We start from the raw sequence: 21,269 nt of genomic DNA, 5'->3' as shown, positions 1-21,269 counted from the left end.
CACATTTATCAAAAACAAGAAATTGAAATCACAGTCTTCTGAACTAAATTATAGACTTGATACTGACTTTATCCATTTTTCCATGCATGTCCTTTTTCTGTTCCAGGAGCCAGTCCAAGCCACCCCATTGAATTTAATGAAATATATTTTGAAGAAGCTTGCATTCACATCATATTTATGACTGTTATTAATACTGGGAATAAAAGCTCATCACTAGCTTCGTGCTTATTTTGGACTCCCTTTTAGATTACACTATTGTATACTGCTTTTGATTCAAATTTTTGCTAACTATAGAGAATTATATAAGACGGAGATCCAAAACCAATGAAGTCAAAGTAATCATCTATAGGATTTCATTGCAGTTTTAATAAAGGGGAAAGAATAAGAATTGCTTGAATAAGAGACATTACATTGTCTAAGTTCCTAAATTAGGACCACAAAGTGGTGAGAAGAGAGAAAGTTTTATTTGTTATTGCCAGAAGAAATTCAATCTGCAAGTAAGACCATCTTGCCCTCGGGCAGTCAGCAAAGGTTTTATATGATGCAGACACCGGGTAGATGTGAGACATAAGACACTTACGTGGCGGGGTGCCTGGATGGCTCACTGGGTTAAGCATGTGACTTCAGCTCAGGTCGTGATCTTGTGGTACGTAGGTTTGAGCCGCGTGTCGGGCTCTGTGCTGACAGCTTGGAGCCTGGAGCCTGCTTCAGATGCTGTGTCTCTCTCTCTACCCCTCCTCTGTTTTCGCTCTGTCTCTCTGTGTTTCTCAAAAATGAATAAATGTTAAAAAAAAATTTTTTTAAAAAGAAGGTTACGCAGTAAGGGAGGTGCAGGTTCCATCCAGATCAGTTATCATTTCCCGGAAGTGCAAGAGTAAAGGTTGAGCAGGTTCTAGAAAGTTCATTAAGTTTTGTTTGTTTCGGCTTTCGAAGGAAAGATGGGTACCTGGGCCTTCAGTCTCCAGCTCTGTCACATCAAGTTTGCAAAACTAAGTCTTGGTCACCTAAAGCTTGCAGAAGATCTTAGTCCTGTGTCATTTATAAAGATTAAAATAGTAAATACCACCTGGAGAAAGTGTCCTGTGGCTTGAGGAAACATCCAGGCTGTTTTCTTGGAAATGGTATTTTAGGGCTCACGTAGTGGCCCCCTGCCCCTTGCACCCTCCCAGGTTTTTGCACCACGAGGCACGATGCAGACACCCACTTGAGCCCCGGTGGAATCCTGAAGACCCGTCGCCTTGAACCCAGAGTTGTAACAGCCAGGACTGAAATACACTGTAAAAGCACTATAGCCCGGTCCCTGAATTTATTTATTTATTATTTTTAAGTTTATTTATTTATTCTGAGAGAGAGAAAGAGAGAGCAAAAGAGGGGCAGAGAGGGAGAGAGAGAATCCCAAGCAGACGCCGTACTGTCAGCGCAGAGCCTGATGCAGGGCTCGAACTTGTGAACCGTGAGATCATGACCTGAGCTGAAACCAAGTCAGATGCTTAACCAGCTGATCCACCCAGGCGCCCCTGGTCCCTGAATTTATTAACATGCAGGTGAAAATAACCGGGGTCCTCCTCACCACCGTCTCGCACTTAGTTCTCTGGGCCATTTCTTTACCACTCTTTCAATGGGTCTTGTGCACTGGCCCCTCTCAGGTAAGTACAACTCCTTCAGTCACTTTGTCACAGTAATAGCACTGTGGCACACTCAACTCTTACCCTATTTGAAACCTCCCCTCGCCGTTAGGCTGGAAATGCCTCCCATCTGACAGAGGGTGGAGTATGAGGGGTGCGAGCTGGGATTTTCTACTGTCTTCCGCAGGATTCCTCTCTTCCTTCCTTCCTTCCTTCCTTCCTTCCTTCCTTCCTTCCTTCCTTCCTTCCTTCCCTTCAGCCTCTGGCATCCTCGGGGTCAGAACTGCGCAAGAGGAAGAAGAGAAGGAGTGGCGGGGGGGGGTGCGGGGGGAGGTCTTCCTTCCTCCTTGATTCAGGAGTGCACAGTGGAGCATGGCCTGTGGCATCTCGTGTTCGTTAGTGGGCTCAGCCCGCTGACTGCTTCCAGCGCCTGGACACGCCTGTTTGCCCACCCAGTTTCAAATTACTCCCCAGACCCTGTGCGTCCGGTGGCCTCTGTCTGTCTGCCTTGGAACCACATCACTCTTCCAGACAGTCTTGTTGGACAAGATTCCAGTCTCGTTGGACGGACGGGATCTCTTCCTCCTTAGTAGCCCATATGAGAAAGACTTTTTTTTTCTGGTCACTTTGTGCCTTTCACATTTTTTTATAAATTTATTTATTTATTTTGAGAGAGGGGGGGAGAAAAAGCAAGCATGTGAGTCGGGGACGGGCAGAGAGAGAATCCCAAACAGGCTCTGTGCTGTCAGAGCAAGTTATAACCTGAGCCGAAATCAAGAGTCGGATGCTTCACCAACTGAGCCACCCAGGTGCCCCTGTGCCTTTCACACTTTCTGGTACCCAGCTTCTGGAGACAGACACCAGGCACGCCGGATGGCTCTCTTAACCGCTCCTGGCTCGCGGGGTGTGTCTGCCCTTGCAACACAGCAGAGGTGGAAGGGGGAGACACCCAGCGCGCAGAGAGCTCTCCCAAGTCTCTCCCTTTTCAACTTCGTCCCCTTTATATCCTTCAGGTTGAAAGGTCTATTTAGTCTCCTCGTTTGCATGAACTTCGTCTAGCCCCTTGCTTTGGAAATGTGGAGGTACCTGGCACTTACTGTCTTTTACTGTCAGTTTTAGGAGAGAAGAGACGCTGACACAGGACAGAGTTCCGTGTCAACATCTCATCAGCATCTTCATTGTGGGCATCTCCCCTGGTCACTTGATCTAGAGTGAAATCTGAAACATGTTTTAATGTTCTCTCAAATTGAAACTCATTATGAGTCATTTGTCAAAAGGAACGAATGAATTCAAAGTTAAGAAATGTGTTTGTGTGTGTGTGTGTGTGTGTGTGTGTGTATACACACATTTTAAAAAAAAAAATAAAATCCCTGGGGGCACCTGGGTGGCCCAGTCAGTTAAGCGTCCGACTTCAGCTCACGTCATGATCTCCCAGTTTGTGAGTTTGAGGCCCGAGTTGGGCTCTGCACTGACAGCTCAGAGCCTGGAGCCTGCTTCGGATTCTGTGTTTCCCTCCCTCTCTGCCCCGCCCCTGCTTGAGTTCTGTCTCTCTCTGTCTCTCGTAAATAAATAAATAAATAAATAAATAAATAAATGTGAAAAAATTTTTTAAGAAATAGACAAAATCCCTGTTATTTATTCCCCTGGTTGATGTAGGTATGTTTGCAAAACTTGGTGATTGTAGAATCTTTCTTTGGAAATAAAAATAGAAACTGTCTCCATTCAAGCATTGTGCCTGCTACAACACGTGCTCCCTAGTATCACATGAAGATCACTTCCAAAGTATGAGCTAAGACAGCAAAGTTAGGTTCCACATGCCCTGGATTCCGGGTTGGGGAATGCAATGATCAACTAATAATCTTCTAAAATCTCAGTGGTTGTGCGATTGGTAAAATAGCCGTACACTTACGAAAGCATTGAAGAGGAGTTTTCCTCAATGGGGATGCTTTGTCCAGGTTACTGTTTAACGATAAGAAATAATTGCCTCTTATCTGAAGCTGAATCGCAGACCCTTTTCACACCAGGTAGTAAGTCTGATTGCTTTCATCTTATAACCCAAAGACCTGGACCTTACCCTCTTCCTCTAAGTCAAAGAAACTAAAAGCCAGACAAAAATGAAAGAATTCATCATTCTTTTTTTTTCTGTCTCTGTTTTATTGTGCATGCAGAAACAGAACATCAATGTCTCTGAGGAACTGTCTTTGGATTTATTACACTAAACATTTCAAAGGAGAATATACTTACCCCCTGAGGGTACTCTGCCATTATCACCACTGTCGATCTTTCATTTGGGTTCCTATTTTTCCAGATACCATGTTGGTGATATGTAAACGCTAAGTTAATTTTGTTCCTCCCTATTGTTGTAAAGTTGATTTGGCAGTTCGGTTACCCGGGGATGATTGCTGTGTGTCTGTCTCCGGTCCAGGGTCCTTGCACTGGGAATCAGCAGAGCTTGGCCCACAGCAGGCTATGGGACGCAGTTGTGGGCTTCCTTCACGTATTCGCCCACATGCAGATGAAGCTGTCTCAGGTAAACTCTCTTCCCCATCTCAACGCGCAAGGGACGGTAGTCATCTGTATATTCAACCGGCTTTCCTTTGTTTGAATATGATCTTTCTTAGGTCACTTCTTTATATACCTTTCGCTCCATATTTTAAAAAAAAGTTTTCAATAGAATAATTTTATGCAAGCTGAAAATATATGGGAGCCATTATCCAAATTTGAGAACAAAAGATATTAAGGAGTTGAGTATAATGGAGAAATAGAATCGTTCCCAAACACTGTCTATTTTACAATCCTTCATAGACCCACTTCTTGGTGATTACTCACTAGAATTTTCCTCCTTCCTCCAGGTAATTGAAAAAGGATTTGTAATCTGCAAATCCCTGGTGAAAGAGAGACAGTTTCCTTGCTGAGTCATTAACAAGCAGCTGTTCTCAACAGATGACATTCATTCATTAACAGGACATTTAACTTCATGAAAGTCAAAGAGAAAAAGTATCTGAGGACAAGCACATAAAGAATAGACAGATTGTCCACCTGTGTTTTAATGTTAACTTGGGAGTGCATATTGAAAATATCAGCATATTATTTCCTCGCTACTGTATCTATTTCATTCGAAGCTAAGAGATACACGAATGGAAAAATTCTCGATATAAATCTTGAGTAAATGTGTCCCTTTGATAGGGTGAACTTTGATGATCTCTCCTGACATCTGATGTACCTGCCTGGGTGTGGGTGTTCGCAGGTGTCAGGGGGAGGAAAGAATGATGGAGTTAAGACCAGAAGACATTCGTGTGTCCTGTTAGTGTGTGCCAGCTCCCTTTCCTCCAGCAAAGTGAGGACACTTGGGCTTGCCCCCCGCCCCCCTCCACCGCGGCCTATAAGCAGGAGCGTATTGTCAAAGAGCAACAAAGCCAGGCACTGGTTGAAGCAATGAGGGCAGGTTTTAATCAGAAATAACTATCGCAGTAGGGAAAAGAGTCCAGCGTGACCTGAGCTCCACTTGGATTTGTATGGAGGTGACTGGGTATTTTTAAGGGAGAATGAGGGAGTAGGCAGAAGGTCAGTAGAGGCTGTAAGGGAGAAATTACAAAGGGTTGATCGGTACAGACGCGATGGGGCCAACTTGTCTGCAGGCTGGCAGTTGCCCTCACACAGATACTGGGAGAGGAGACCCTGTCCCCGGGTGTCAGCTGGCACAGACAGGAGATTTTTTTGGCAGCCTTGAGTTTTTCCAGGCAGGCCATCTAAGGTGGGCTAGGGTCATGCTAGGGATGCGGCCTTGAGGCAGTTAACCCCTATTAGGGTTTGTTCACGTCTTTAAAGCTCAAGTTTGGAGTCTAGTTGGGAAGAGGATTCAGAGAAGCTTGGCTAGAGTTTTGTCAACAGCTGGTTATTGGTGACTTACCCCATATATAAGGGAATAATGTGATTCTTTCATCTAATCACTTACGGCACTTTAGTAAGTAAAGGAAACCAGCAGGAACCAAATTTATACACTCAGAAGAGAGTTCTCGTTCTGGTGTATTTCCATCACTTTATTAACATCTGGTGCTACCTAGTAGTTGTTCAGTTTGTAGACCTAGTCAAGGGGACACTATGTAGAAAGAAATAACCTTATGTAGAGCAAAATCTAAATGATCAAAACGATACCTTGTATAATCTTTTACAAGGAAACAAGGCATAGTTTAAAAGTAAAATTTGATGACCCATAATGTTGTAATGTCAACATAAGTATGTTCTGTGTTGTTTGGACACAGCATACCTTAGTAAAAGAATTTTCCATGGTGAAAAATCAAAGGCAAACATAAACAAAGAAAAAATCCAGAAAATCTTAACCAGAGAAATATCAAGGAGTTTAATAAAACTGGTAGATAAGATACATTATACATTATTCCTGTAGGTGGTACTTGAGTACATTTTTGTTAGATTTATATAAAATAAATTTATGTCCCTATCACTGTTAGGCGTGTTTTTCCAGAATAAGTTAATTTTTATAAAACATACAGCATTTCTGTGTAATAAGTTAGGAGGAAAGAAAGACGAGTATAGCCTTCAAGTAAACGAAACCTGTCTAATGCCCAGAGGCGCCTGAGTCTTCCCTGGCCCTGGAGAACCCACTGCTGCTTTCGTCCTTCTGTGCCCACGTTAGACTCGTTTGTTGTCCTCACACATACTTTAATAAAATGAGATAGAATCAGGGGCGCCTGGGTGGCGCAGTCGGTTAAGCGTCTGACTTCAGCCAGGTCACGATCTCGCGGTCCGTGAGTTCGAGCCCCGCGTCGGGCTCTGGGCTGATGGCTCGGAGCCTGGAGCCTGTTTCCGATTCTGTGTCTCCCTCTCTCTCTGCCCCTCCCCCATTCATGCTCTGTCTCTCTCTGTCCCAAAAATAAATAAATGTTGAAAAAAAAATTAAAAAAAAATAAAAAAAAATGATATAGAATCAGTAGTAAGTACTAATTCTGAATTGTATCTGTTTACAATTTTACAATTTACAGTTGTATCTGTTTACAGTACGCTGCATATTTATGCTTGACCTCTCTTTAGTTCTACACTTCTGAAAAGTGTTTACAATTGGCAAAGCACTTCTCTTTGTGAGAACAAGTACAGTGTTCTTGCTACATAGTCTTCTCATATTATCTAAAATGCAATGTACACATTATGTATTATATGTCATGTATTATATGTTAATATAACATATATTAATATTTTCAGGATTCCAGTCAAATCGAGCTATTAAAAGAATTAATGGATCTTCAGAAGGATATGGTGGTCATGTTGCTGTCCATGCTAGAAGGTAGTTTTGATTTACATTTTCAAGTTCCCATTAGCCTTCGATTTCAAGGATCAGTATGTGCTTGCTTATAGAGTCAGTGTACTGCAAAGCATAAAATATCAACGCTGAGATGTGATGGATAGCTTGGATTTATTGCTGGCTTTATTACTGTTTTCTCAAGGTTATTTTTTAAGAGATATCTTGCATATCTCAGCTTATATAGCTGGGAGATGAAACCAGTGGTAACTTACAGGGACACTTGTCATTTCCTAGTGATACCCTAAAGAACATGCTCTCCAGACATAGTATATATGAAGACGTTATTTGTTTTGTCCATTGGTTTGTAATCATTGGGCATTACAGGCATGTGGATAAAGCCCGACAGTATAAACCACTGCACTGAGCTGGCTGCATGGTGACTCCCGTGGGTCCTTCATGGCCTACAAGAGAAGAGAGGACACCATCCCCCACGGTGGCTGCTGGCGGCAGTCCTGTTCTCCCACGGCATGCCTGTATCAGCTCTCGTTCTCTTCTCTCTTTCCAGCTTGTCTTGCTTTCCTGCCCCATGTCTCTTCTGGGTCAGGCAGTAAACGTGGTGCTCGAGAGCTTGCGTTCAAGTCCCGGCTTTCCCACGTGCTAGCAGTGTGACCCTTGCTAGCGCTGGTTCCATCTCCGTTTTCAAGTTCCTTCCTCTGTGACACGGGGGTACCGATAGACCGATGGGCAAAATTGGTGAAATCACGTGAAAATGACCAAACCCACCTCAAACACGTTTGCTGTTGCTACCTCCCCTTTCTTCTTGAACCCCTCCTAATTTTTCTCTCCCTGTTTCTTAGTCCACTGTGCTTTGCATAACTGCACTTTGATTAACTGAGGCAGGAGGTGTGCCTTGTGCTAGGACTTCAAAGATGCCACATTTGCAGAAACCCTTACGTGCCAGCCACTGTATGCCCTCTGAGCACAGGACTCTTTTATCACATTTTAGTGATATCACATTTTAGTCTAGAAAATAGTAACGACACTCATAACTGCAGGAACAGCTGTGACTGCGTCCGTGACAACTTAAAATCACCCATTATAATAAACTTTAAAAATTTTTGTTAATGTTTATTTTTGAAGCAGAGAGAGATGCACAGAATGTGAGCAGGGGAGGGGGAGAGAGAGGGAGACACAGAATCCGAAGCAGGCTCCAGGCTCTGAGCTGTCAGCACAGATCCCAACATGGGGCTTGAACCCATTAACTGTGAGGCCATGACCTGAACCGAAGTCAGGTGCTTAACCGACTGATCCACCCAGATGCCCCAAATTCACCCACTTAAATATACCAGCTACTCATTTAATCCTAATACCAAGGGTATGGCTTTGGTAGTATTACCACTGTTTGGCAGATGAGGAAACCAAGGCACAGAGAGGCTAAGAAATCTGCCCACATTGCTCAGCTTGTAGATGAGCCTGGATTCCAACCTAACGGTGTGGCTCCTGAGCCCACGTTCTCAACCACGGTGTTTATTGCTGTGCAAATGGACTCAGCAGACCTCACCACGTGTCTTTTTTCTGATGTCTGTCTTTATGTTACATAGCACATTCTGTTCAATGGATAAAAGCTCTCTGTGACTCTATAATTTAGGATAATATCTAATTTTCTCACGCTTATCAATGATCTTCCATTTTCCTACAATAAATATTCTCGACCATGAAGAAATGCCGGGAGATGCTTTACATTGTAAATCAGAAAGAGCATATAATTTGCTTTCAGAGGATCATGTTGATGTCCTGGCACTCACCCTCAATAATCATGTCACAACGGGCACATTCATTTAGCCTTGCTAAACCTCAGTTTCCTCAATAGTAACATCAGAATTAATAAAAAGTATCTGCCTCACAAACATATGAACATTAAATCACATATTTTCTATGAATAGTGATTCTTCGGTCCTAAAATGCTGTCCAAATGCTCATTTTTATTATTAACATGAAACTGGACTTCAGTTTCTGGCTTTAGGATATAAATGTTTCCCCCATTTTCTCTATCCTAAAATATATTGCCTCCTCGATCAATTTGAGGGGAAAAAAAAACCCAGCTTTTTTTCAAATCTTGATTTACTCCCATTAGTCTGACTACTTTGTAAATATGGTTTTGACGTGTTTATGTAATCACTCTTTTAAAGTAGGGTTTACAAATAACTATCCATCGTTTCCTGAGACTTCATGTGGTAGATGATAACCAAGGAGGCGTCCTTGATTCAGATGTCATTTGAAGCTTCTATGGTCATTTCCTCTCCAGACACTGGTTTTATCAGTAATGTTCATTCTGAACACGTGCCATTCTTTACCACCAGGTAATGTTGTCAATGGAACCATTGGCAAACAGATGGTCGATATGCTTGTGGAGTCTTCCAACAACGTGGAGATGATTCTCAAGTTTTTTGACATGTTCTTAAAACTAAAGGATTTGACCTCTTCTGACACATTTAAAGAATACGACCCTGACGGCAAGGGAGTCATTTCCAAGAGGGACTTCCATAAAGCGATGGAGAGCCATAAACACTACACGCAATCAGAAACCGAGTTTCTTCTGTCCTGTGCAGAGACGGATGAAAACGAAACCCTGGACTATGAAGAGTTTGTCAAAAGGTTTCACGAGCCCGCAAAGGACATCGGCTTCAATGTGGCTGTTCTTCTGACCAACCTTTCGGAGCACATGCCCAATGATACGCGACTGCAGACTTTCCTGGAGTTGGCAGAGAGCGTGCTGAATTACTTCCAGCCTTTTCTGGGACGCATCGAGATCATGGGAAGTGCCAAACGCATCGAGAGGGTGTATTTTGAAATCAGTGAGTCCAGCCGAACCCAGTGGGAGAAGCCCCAGGTCAAGGAGTCCAAAAGGCAGTTCATATTTGACGTGGTCAACGAAGGGGGAGAAAAGGAGAAAATGGAACTTTTTGTCAACTTCTGTGAGGACACCATATTCGAAATGCAGCTGGCAGCGCAGATCTCAGAGTCGGATTTGAATGAGAGGTCAGCGAATAAAGAAGAGAGTGAGAAGGAGAAGCCGGAAGAGCAGGGGCCCAGAATGGGTTTCTTTTCCATCGTGACGGTCAAGTCGGCCCTGTTTGCTCTCAGGTATAATATCTTGACCCTCATGAGAATGCTCAGCCTGAAGAGCCTGAAGAAACAGATGAAAAAAGTGAAGAAGATGACGATGAAGGATATGGTCACGGCCGCCTTTTCGTCCTACTGGAGTATTTTCATGAGCCTCCTGCACTTTGTGGCCAGCGTTTCCAGAGGCTTCTTCCGCATCATTTGCAGCCTGCTGCTTGGCGGGAGCCTAGTAGAAGGAGCAAAAAAGATCCGAGTGGCAGAGCTCTTAGCCAACATGCCAGACCCCACTCAGGATGAGGTGAGAGGGGATGGAGAAGAGGGGGACAGGAGGCCCATGGAGGCCGCCCTGCCCTCGGAAGATCTGACAGACCTGAAGGAACTGACAGAGGAAAGCGACCTTCTTTCGGACATATTTGGCTTGGATCTGAAGAGAGAAGGAGGACAGTACAAACTTATTCCTCATAATCCAAACGCTGGCCTCAGCGATCTAATGAGCAACCCGGTCCCTATCCCTGACGTGCAAGAAAAATTTCAGGTAATTGACTCTCTGGACTTCTCTAGGCATGATCAATGAAGTCTACATCAGTTTTCGTGCTAGTGCCAGAGTGGTGGTAAATACGTGAGTTGGGTTTCCAAAGGGAAATGGCTCTTGGTAGGCAAAGCTTGCCTTATGATGATACTTTGCAAATTACTGAATTATCTTAAACTGTTAGGGCGTAAGCTCAAGTCCTCACCCTAATGACAGGAGTCAGCTGGGCAGTCATTCCATCCACAGATATTTTGTGAGTCTTTACCAGGTGCCTAATGCCGCTGGGTATCATAGGACATTAAAGGAGATAGAGGATGTGGTCATTGCTTTCAAATTGACTGAAAGAGTTTATTAGGAAGATATAACCAACACTCATGAAGGAACTAGGAAATTATGAAGTGTTAAATGGTGCGGGCACTAGATGGTAGAGGTCATGTATGTTGACAAAACGGAAACATCACTTTGGTTTGGAGTAGCTCAGTGCAACTTAAGAGGGGGGCACTTAAGTTTGCCTTGAGGGGTGAGTGAGGATCGAGTAGGTGGATGTGGGAGGTGTGAGTGAAGAAGAAGGGGCAAGAGTTTAGACCAGAATGAAGGGCGTGCCTGGCACCTTCATCTCCGTGAAGGCAAGAGGGTATCCTTGGTAGGTTGTGATTTGTCACGGGGTCACGGGGTTCCCTAAACTCACTCAGAGGTGATGTGTAACCCCGATTCCTTTCTCCCCCTTGGTCCATTCAAGGAACAGAAGGTGAAAGAGGAAGAAAAGGAGGAGAAAGAAGAAAGCAAATCTGAACCTGAAAAGGCCGAGTATGTGTAATTTCTGTATACGTGCCTTTGTTTCAGTAAGTCTGATTTACCTGCACTCTCCCTCTCTTTGGGGGACAGTCTGTCTTGCTCCCTGATGAAGTCTGCCATTCTTGAGGTGAAGCTCTGGGGGGAGGACCCCCCCCCCAGCTGCCACTCCATTTCTTCCTCCTCGTTCCATGAGGATTCTGTTTGTGCATTTCCCTTTCAGCAGAAATGGCTCCAGCGATTCCATGGGATGCTCTCCTCAAGGTCACTCAGTGCTGCAGTTCTGTGCTCAGAATCAGGCAGGACTTCTGTCCTTATGAGCCAGGGAGGAGACAAACGTTCTGAATGCCATTGCCCAGAATCCCAGCAGTGACCACCCCCCCAAAGCGTGCGTAGCCCCAGAGCCACGTGCACAGTGGCGAGTTTGTTAGAAACAAAGATCCACAGGGATTCTGATTCAGCATGTCTGGTGTGGAACCCAGAAGTCTTCGGTTTTACCCACGCTCCTGCTGCGGGGCGCAGCTGCCTTTGTGGCAGTGAGAAAGAAAGAGCTGGGTGTGGAGCCATAAAAATGGGTCACTTCCCCATAACACTGGCTTTCTGTTAATCATGGAAACCTCTAGCTTTCACCCAGTTTAAATAATTTCATAGGCACGCTTTTAAAAATCAACGAAGTAAAAATTAAAGTACCTCTAAGTGCTACTATGCTCACACAGCATTTTTACTTTCCCCTCCGTTGTTTTCTTTGGCGTGTTTTCGTGGGCTCTTCCTTAGAGTCATCTCTGTTTATTGTCGAAGAAGCCCACACAGTTGGGTCGGTTATAAAAACGGCCACGTAGATGATTTGTTATAGTGAAATGTAACGTCGCAGCCGTCGTTTCTGTGGCAATTCTTTCATGTTAAAAATAATGTTAGATATATGTCATCCAGGTTGGGGTTATGTATATGTGACGACGCGTATATATGTTTATATGACTACCCATAAATATGCTTTCATGAAGGATTGGTGTTTTGCACCTAGAAGGGGTAGACTGTCAAATTTCAGTACTTCTGATTCCATCATTAATATGTTGACATGCTTTATGTATGTGAACCACCAAATGCGTATGCCTCTGATTTTAAGTCCGATTGGCTGGTCAGCGTTAAAACTGAACATTAAAATCACAATTTAAAAATAAGGTTATTGGGAAGTCACAGCAAAAAAAAAAAAAAGTGTCTTCATTGTCATTCTGTTTTCAGTTAAATGTTTTTATTGCACATTTGGAAGGGAATGTGGTACATAGAGCCGTAAAGACACTTCAAACCTGTAAGATGCCCTGTATTTATTTATTTTTTAATTTATTGTCAAGTTAGCTACCATACAGCCTCGTCTTGGCTTCAGGAGTAGATGCCCGTGATTCATCACTTACATACAACACCCAGTGCTCATCCCAACAGGTGCCCTCCTCAGTGCCCATCACCCACCTCCCCTACTCTCTCAGCCCTCCACCCCCACAACCCTCAGTTTGTTCTCTGTCTTTAAGAGTCTCTTGTGGTTTGTCTCCCTCTCTGTTTGTAACTTGTTTTTCCTTCCCTTCCCCTATGGTCTTCTGTTCAGTTTCTCAAATTCCACATGTGAGTGAAGTCATACGATACTTGTCTTTCTCTAACTAGTTTATTTCAGGTAGCATAATACCCTCCAGTTCTGACCATATTGTTGCAAATGGCAAGATTTCATTCTTTTTCACTGCCGAGTAGTATCCCATTATACTGGAATACCAAGCAGTGTTCCATACACACACACGCACCATATCTTCTTCATCCATTCATCAGTTGATGGACATTTGGGCTCTTTCCACAATTTGACTATTGTTGATTGTGCTGCTATAAGCGTTGGGGTACACGTGCCCGAATGAATTAGCACTCCTGCATCCTTTGGATAAATTCCCAGTAATGCTATTGCTGGGTCATAGGGTAGATCTGTTTTTAATTTTTTGAAGAACCTCCACACTGTTTTCCAGAGTGGCTGCACCAGTTTGCATTCCCACCAACAGTGCAAGCGGGTTCCCCTTTCTCCACATCCTTGCCAACATCCACTGTTTCCTGAGTTGTTGTGAGGTGGTATCTCACTGTGGTTTTGGTTTGTATTTCCCTGATGAAGAACGATGCTGAACAAACATCCCTTTAGATTTGAATGTCACAGAATTATCCATCAATGGGAGCCTATGATAGGCAAGGAATCCAACCCCTCATTCTAAAATTCTGGATATTATAATGCACTGGAAGAGAAACTAGTTTTCAACAGCAGTTCTGTGATTTAAATTTTTTGTTAATGTTTATTTATTTTTGAGAGAGAGACAGAATGTGAGTGGGTCAGGGGCAGAGAGAGAGGGAGACACAGAATCCGAAGCAGGCTCCATGCTCCGAGCCGTCAGCACGGAGCCCAACACGGGGCTTGAACCCACAAGCTGCGAGATCATGACCTGAATCGAAGTCAGGCTCAACAGACTGAGCCACCCAGGCGCCCCAAGCGATGCCATGGTTTAAATATCCATTTACATAATTTGGCACAAAACCTGTTTATATCTGTAGCTCCTGGATGGCTTGTATTTCATTCATTTGTGTTCACAGGGGAGAAGATGGAGAAAAAGAAGAAAAAGCCAAAGAAGATAAGGGTAAACAGAAGTTGAGGCAGCTCCACACACACAGATACGGAGAGCCAGAAGTTCCCGAGTCGGCATTCTGGAAGAAAATCATCGCATATCAACAGAAACTTCTAGTAAGATGTTTTACAATGAATATTGTTATTGATATACTGTGAGACCCTAATCATTCAGGCCCAGTAAACATTCACCGACCTCTCCTTGGGTGGCAATCAGGGGACGAGTCAGCCCCGCAAGTATGTTTTCTTTGCTCACCCGAGCGTGTTTATATTTTCTAATAAATGCCTTTGGCCCACTGCTCCCTGTCCTCAAACCATAACCTCCACCACATCCACCTTCCCTGAAGCCATGTGATTTAGTGACTGCCAGCACAGTGCATCCAGAGTGTTCCCAGTAAGTCTTTAGGGCAAGTTAGTAAATACCCCCTGAAGCTCCACTCTGCAGGACACTGTGCCAAGGTCTGCAGGCCATTAAAGCAAAAACATACCTGAGGGTATAAGTAATTTGGATTGCAGTTCCAGAGCTGGATTCATCGATTTTTCTAGAACATCATCTTTTTATTAAAAATCCAGCTATGAAAGTATTAATGCAACGAGTCAACTCTCCATTGATACTAAGAAGGTCTGTTCAGAATTATTCTTTAAGTAAAAACCAACGAATGAAAAGAGAGAAGGCAGTTCTTTATGTGGTATCCTATGCATTTTGCAGAAATGCTCCCCAAATTAATTAAATGCATGTTCATATTTGAAAAACAAAGAAAGAAGGTATAGTTCTCTATCTTTATTCGTATTTACAGAAGATGGCATTCTTAAAAATTTTGGTTGAAAGGCCGTTTTTATATATGTATGTATAATTACAGTATATACGGTTTTTTGAAGAAGAGCATGTAGATTCAACCTCTAAAAGGTACTGACCAATAATATCAGACCTAGAAATGAAGACCAGTGCTGCTCCTAATAAAGCCATTTGAAAGTCAAAATCATATTTAGTGTTTTACAGCCTTTGAGAAATCAAAAGTAGATAAGAAACTCAGTATACTATGGCACTCTGTCTATAAGGGACGTGAATTGTCCTCGGTAATTATGTATTCTAACTGCCTATGTAGAAATAAATATTATGCATTTTTATATAATTTATGCGAACATATATTTTAATTAATAGTTTCAACTATGTTTTCTTCAACTATCTTGCCTTTTCCCTATGTTGTGGGAAAGTGTATTAAATGTAAATGGTTTGTAGATCACTCTAGATAATCGCTGATTTGCTATGTTGTAATAGTTGCCATAGCTGCAGACATAGCCAGTGTAGATGGTATTGGGCCTGAGGTTGAACGGGCCCCAATAACCTGCCGTAGCCCTAGTGAATTCCTGAAGACCCTGTTTCACTACAGTTGTGTAGAGCAAGTCAGTGAGGGTTGTCTTCCACCTGTCCGCCATGTTCTCTTCTCTCTCTGCAGTCCTATTTTCCTGATTCTGTTTCCTATATATGACTTTCTCTGTTCACCAGTTTGCATGCACAAAGCTAGTCATGGCCACGTCAGGCCACCACAGGCCCCTTGTCCCTCAAGTCTTTGTGACCTCCCAGCTCAGATAAACAAGGTCACTAACTCAGCCTCTGTGACCCAACTCTAGCCTTCCACGAGGACAACCAATGTGACTGGGCCGGTTTGGGTGTGGCAGCCTGCCTTCGTCCAATAAGCCACGGCAGTAAAGTCAGGGTCTCATGTGGGAGATGACACCACCCAAATGGGGTGTGTCCATGGAGACCAACAATGGCGCGTGTCGGTCATTTTGACATGACCTATTCTGCTAAAGCCCCTGGCATATCCACTTGGATACCTCGTAGACCTCTCCCACCTAATATTAAAACAAATACTTTATATTTCCTATAGTCTTTTTCCTTAAACCTACTTCCCCTCCTACTTTTTTCCAGCCAGTAAATGGTACCAACCACTTACTGAGTTACTCGGACCCCAAAATCCAGAAGTTACCATCCCTGAGTCCTCTCTCTCTTTCCTGCCTCAAATTCAACCCAGTGGTAATTCTTCCCAGTTCTGTCTTCCAAGTATATCTGGAGTCTGCTCAGTATCAATTTCTCCACAATCCCTTCCTGAGCCAACCCACCACCATCCATAACATCCCTTTCTGCTGTCCTTTGGTAACTCTTAACTAGTCCCCTTGTTTCCACTCTTACCTCCTATCTGTTTCCCACACAGCGGTGGGAGTAATCTTTCCAGATCATAATCTAGTGGTATCAAGCCCTCTTCAGATCCTCCACTAGATTACCATCCCACCTGGAATAAAATAATAATTCCCATAAGAATAATAAGAGTAATAATTAACTTTCCCTCAGTGAACTTACCTAATCCTCAGAGCAAACCTCTGAGAAAGGTTTCTGTCGTTCTGCCCACTTTACAGATGAGAAAAGTGATTCTGCAGGACTGGTTAATTGCTTGTCTACACCTGCAACGACTGAGTGGTGATGGTGGGCTTCACAGCTGGGCAGCATGGCCCCAGAGGTCATACCCCAACCCACAGCACTGGAAGGGACGTCACAGACTTCTGTCAGAAGCCTGTAAACCTGTGCCCCTCACCTCTCTGACCTCATTCCTTCCCATGCCCTTGTCTCCTCCCTGCTTTTCTCTTACTATCCCTCAAGCACATCGTCACTCCGAACTCAGAACCTTCGTCCCCTTCCACGCACTGTCTCTCTCTGACACATGTGCCCCCCCCCCCAGTTGTTCACTTGACCTCTTCCCTATGTATTTAGGCCTGTGCTTATACATAACCTCCTAAAATAAACCTTCCCTGACCACCTATCTAAAATAGCAGCCCTGTTCCTCAAGCCTGTAACCTGATGGATTTTTCTTCATAGCATTAAGCATCCTCTGAAACTAGATTTTGTCTTTCATCTGCGGATGTGTGCCTCCTCCGTGGTGGCCCAAACGTACTCCCTCACTGTTGCGTCTACAGCTCCAAGAACGTTACTGGATGCAGAGTAGGCTCTCAAGAAGTAGTTTGGGGCAGATGAATGAATGCTTGTGTCAATCTCTTCATTCAGTGACCTTAATTTTCATCATTTTTTTTCAGAACTATTTTGCTCGCAACTTTTACAACATGAGAATGTTAGCCTTATTCGTCGCGTTTGCAATCAATTTCATCTTGCTCTTTTATAAGGTACGTACATCTTTATGTTTCAGGAACCAGTACGAAACCACAGATGGGTTGGATTGCGTGTGCAGAATTCACACATTCGCCAATGAGCACATGTAAATCTCTTTCAAGATATGTTTTGATGAAAGGAAAAAACCTAGAGCTCAGGCACATCACTGACGGTCTAGTAAGGCAGGAGCAGACTTGTTCCTCCAAACTAAGCGGGAACTACCTCAACTAAAGAGTGTTTGATGTAGTACAGGGTTACCCAGTGTCCCTGGCCTGATATACCCCCTTGGTACCATATCTGGGTGTGGCACACCCTCATTACATTAAATTCATTTGGTACCTGAGAAGGCAGCCTAGCCATCTGATTTTTCTCCTGCATGCATTAGACTCCTCGTAACTCTTGCTCAGATTAGGAGGTGTTTTAAAGGGTGTGCTCGTTATAGGCCATCAGCTTCTGAAAAGCTATCTTTTTATTTTTAGCCTTTGCTTTTAGTCTTTTCGTGGTACCTGAGCCTCATATCTGGCTCTCTGCTGAGAAGACTGGGTTTCCATTGTTTCTTGTGTGTGCCGGTCCCTTAGAGGGAGTGAACTGACTCTACTTTAAATGGTTTGAATCAGGTCTCCACTTCTTCTGTGGTTGAAGGAAAGGAGCCCCCCACTCGCAGTTCAAGTGGAAATGCCAAAGTTAGCAGCCTGGACAGTGGCTCGCCTAGAATCATCGCGGTTCACTACGTCCTGGAGGAGAGCAGTGGCTACATGGAGCCCACGCTGCGGATCTTAGCCATTCTTCACACGGTCATTTCTTTCTTCTGCATCATCGGCTACTACTGCTTGAAAGTAAGATAGTAAGGCACCAAGGTACCTGTGTGTGTCCGTGTTTGCGCATGTCTTTTGCAGGTTGGACTCCTGGGGGAGCAAACTCTGAGATGGGAATTTCCTGCACAGAGATTATTAGGGAATGTTCCACGAATCAACACCCGTGGGGCAAGGAGAAGAAGCAGGGTGGAACAGAAGACAAAGTGGGGCTGTGGTTCAGATACAACAGGCCACACACACAAGCCTCAGTCCCTGAAGCTGGGATGCCCCTGCAGGGCTGTCTTGGGCTGGGGCACTGGAGCCTGGCCTTCAGAGCTCCATGTTGACCAGTCGTTGACTGCAGTCTGTCCTGGGAAGGGCCTGTGGCCCTGGGCTATCTTGTTATAGCTCCCTGTCACATATTGGCAATTATTTACATAATGACCCTTTTCATCAAAACTTGGCCCCACAGAAATAACCTACCATGTCCCCTAGCAATGCTCCACTGTTTTAGAGTTATATAATACATCATATGGAACCTATGAGTCATTAGGCACCTACCTAATGCCATCATTGGCACAAAGACCACAGTTTGTCACCCTTCACCCAGAGAATAATGCAACTCTATCCCCAGAGCCCTACCAAGAGAGTAATATAACTTGGTGAACAGAACTCAAGATGGTCTCCGAATGCCCAGGACTGCCCATTACCTTTGCAAACCTCTTTATTTTTTCCTAGCGAGACACCTTTTCTTGGTAATGCCTTTATCTCATTATCTCCTACCTCAGATTGTGAAGCTTCCAGAAGACTTTTGAAAAGCCAGAGCCCAGGGTGAAAGACTAGAATGTAAAATTTTCTTCAGAAATTCTTTTCCCTTCCCTGTCTTTCCTTTGTTTTATTAAGAGGGGACAGGGGAAGTATTCTTGGATTTTTCTAGAACGTCTGCCTCTTTTTTGTATCCGTGCCTTCTGTAAAATCTGTCCATGTGAAAAGAGAGCCAATATGTTCTGGAAACATTTTGGCTAGCTGACAAAGATTTTTGCTGATGCTGGAATTAAAATTTATTTCAAAATAGCATATGGGCATGCTGAGTGTGGAATAATTAAAGAGATTTCTCAAATAACACTGCACTTTTTAGAAGCATGCATTTTGGAACATTAGTAACATTGCTGTATTTTATTGTATCCGTTCATGTTTCACATATATAAAGATGTATGTTAAGTATATCATAATAAAAGATATAATACATCTTTTTCTCTTTAATACATAAAAGTGATTTCTTCAATGTAGTTATCTGTGAACTTCTATGTGTTTAAAAACATATGATTATAAACTATATCTATTCTATCTTCTTTTTTTCCTAAACCTCTAGATGTTTCTTTCTGCCTAAATATAACCAATTCATTTTCACTCAATTTTACCTTCCTGGAAGTAACATGGGAAATACTTCTTTTTCCAGAAGCTGTTTTGTAAAGATAGCAACCACAGGAGATGCCAGTAAATCTAAACTAATTTTAACGTGTTTATTTTTTCCAAATGTAGGTCCCACTGGTTATTTTTAAGCGAGAAAAGGAAGTAGCTCGAAAATTGGAATTTGATGGGCTTTATATTACAGAACAGCCTTCAGAAGATGATATTAAAGGCCAGTGGGATAGACTCGTAATCAACACACAGTGAGTAAAGAATTATATGAGACATTACTGTGCTCAAAAATTTCAAGACAAAAAACAAACAAACAAACAAACAAAAAACTTTGCTGGAGTTCCTGCAGATTTGTCACAAGTCTAGCAGAGGTGAATAATAGTTATATTTTCGGCCAAGAAAATCAAAAGACTAAGCACTGTCAGCCTCTTAATGGATGCTATCAATTTTTTTCCCATCTGTGTTCCAAATTCCTTAATCAAAAATGGCTTTGGGTCCATTTCCACAGCCCTGATGGAACTTAACATCCATTACTCAATGTTCAGAGAAGTGTGTGGCTAGAGGGGCATAACCTGCAGTGTGGGGTTATCTCATCCAAAAGACCAGACGAGGCAAAAATGATTCATTAAGGAAAGAGTTGTAGCATTGAAGGCAAAAATATTGAATTTCATACTTTCAGTGTGTCTAAGTTGTAAACTTTCAGTTGGTACCATAAAGCAGCCCAGCATAAAACTAGTCAAACGTTATGACATGTAAAATATAAGGCAGGGAGACAAATGCTTTTTCTATACATTAATTATTTACCCTTGTGAGATCAAGACCCAGACTCCTAGCAGCTGTTCCAGGTCAATCCATCACAAAAGTAGAACTTGCCACCACTAAAGGTATTAGTGATACACTATTTTTTGAGTAGTTTCTACTACTCTAGTGTGTCAAGTGTGAAATATCTTTTTATTGTGATCAGTTTTGCTTGTTCTTAAGAAGTTAAAATTGCTAATAAGCTGAGTTTTCAAATGAGGATGATGTGTTTGTGCATTAAAAATGTTTACTCTAAATGCTCAATGTTTTATTTGTCAACTCTGGCTGTTAATACTAAGTCAAATGAGATCTGTCCCTTTAAGTGAAGTCCATAGTAGTACAGGTGCCACGGTCAGTTTCTTCGAGGATAACGTGGGAATGAGATTTTTTAACTTTATAAGAAAAAAAATGACAGATTTTTAGATACCTTAATTTTTAAAGATAATTGACAGAGAAACGTATGTCATTTGACATGTTACAAATGACATGTGTCAGCATGTAAATAAGTACAACAAGCTACTTATTAATAAATATGCTCATATTCTTCCCCGTTAAAATATTAGCCCGGAGTCTTTTTGTGATTTGCATGTATATATTGATATATTAACGCTTACATAATATTTAATGTACCTCTGATATAGAAAAATTATGGGATAAGATGGGACAAAATTGATTATAATTTTTGTGAATGAAACAATATGTGTTTACATATTATTTTAAGTATTTTGTTTATTCCAAACAACATATTGTTATTTATCATTTTTTTAAATGATATTATTTTACTTTTATGCTTTTATATTTTTTAGGTCATTTCCCAACAACTACTGGGACAAATTTGTTAAAAGAAAGGTAATACCTCTCAGAAGGAATGCATTCTCTATTTGTTTCCTAGAGTGCAATTCAGATTTGAATTTGATATGGCTCGTGTGGAGAATGAAATACTGAGGTGTGCTTTTATCTGTCTTTTAATGTCATTTCCAAGTGGCAATAGAATTCAGTATGAATTTCAAAAATTGCACGTAAAGAAGAACCCATACTCTGCAGCTATAAAATGAATAATAAGCATTGCTTCATCCACCTGTCCTCTGACTCAGGTGAATAATCGGTGCTCAGTCCGCACAGTAA

The 21,269-nt window shown here is 42.6% G+C and overlaps 1 protein-coding gene across 9 annotated transcripts in view; it reads left to right on the top strand.

Annotated features, from left to right (window-relative positions):
* RYR2 (ryanodine receptor 2) overlaps positions 1 to 21,269 on the top strand; it is a 757,942-nt gene that overhangs the window by 708,736 nt on the left and 27,937 nt on the right. For all 9 annotated transcript variants that reach the window (XM_023240368.2, XM_023240367.2, XM_023240360.2 and 6 more), the window contains 9 exons: positions 4,051 to 4,155; positions 6,843 to 6,924; positions 9,243 to 10,540; positions 11,274 to 11,341; positions 13,937 to 14,084; positions 17,058 to 17,144; positions 17,748 to 17,966; positions 19,467 to 19,597; positions 20,951 to 20,993. In XM_023240368.2, the coding sequence (XP_023096136.2) occupies positions 4,051 to 4,155; positions 6,843 to 6,924; positions 9,243 to 10,540; positions 11,274 to 11,341; positions 13,937 to 14,084; positions 17,058 to 17,144; positions 17,748 to 17,966; positions 19,467 to 19,597; positions 20,951 to 20,993 (2,181 nt within the window). The remainder of the gene's footprint in view (positions 1 to 4,050; positions 4,156 to 6,842; positions 6,925 to 9,242; positions 10,541 to 11,273; positions 11,342 to 13,936; positions 14,085 to 17,057; positions 17,145 to 17,747; positions 17,967 to 19,466; positions 19,598 to 20,950; positions 20,994 to 21,269) is intronic.

Source organism: Felis catus, chromosome D2, assembly GCF_018350175.1.
Source record: "Felis catus isolate Fca126 chromosome D2, F.catus_Fca126_mat1.0, whole genome shotgun sequence".
Classification (NCBI taxonomy): Eukaryota; Metazoa; Chordata; class Mammalia; order Carnivora; family Felidae; genus Felis; species Felis catus.
This window is presented reverse-complemented; position numbering and strand designations above follow the sequence as displayed.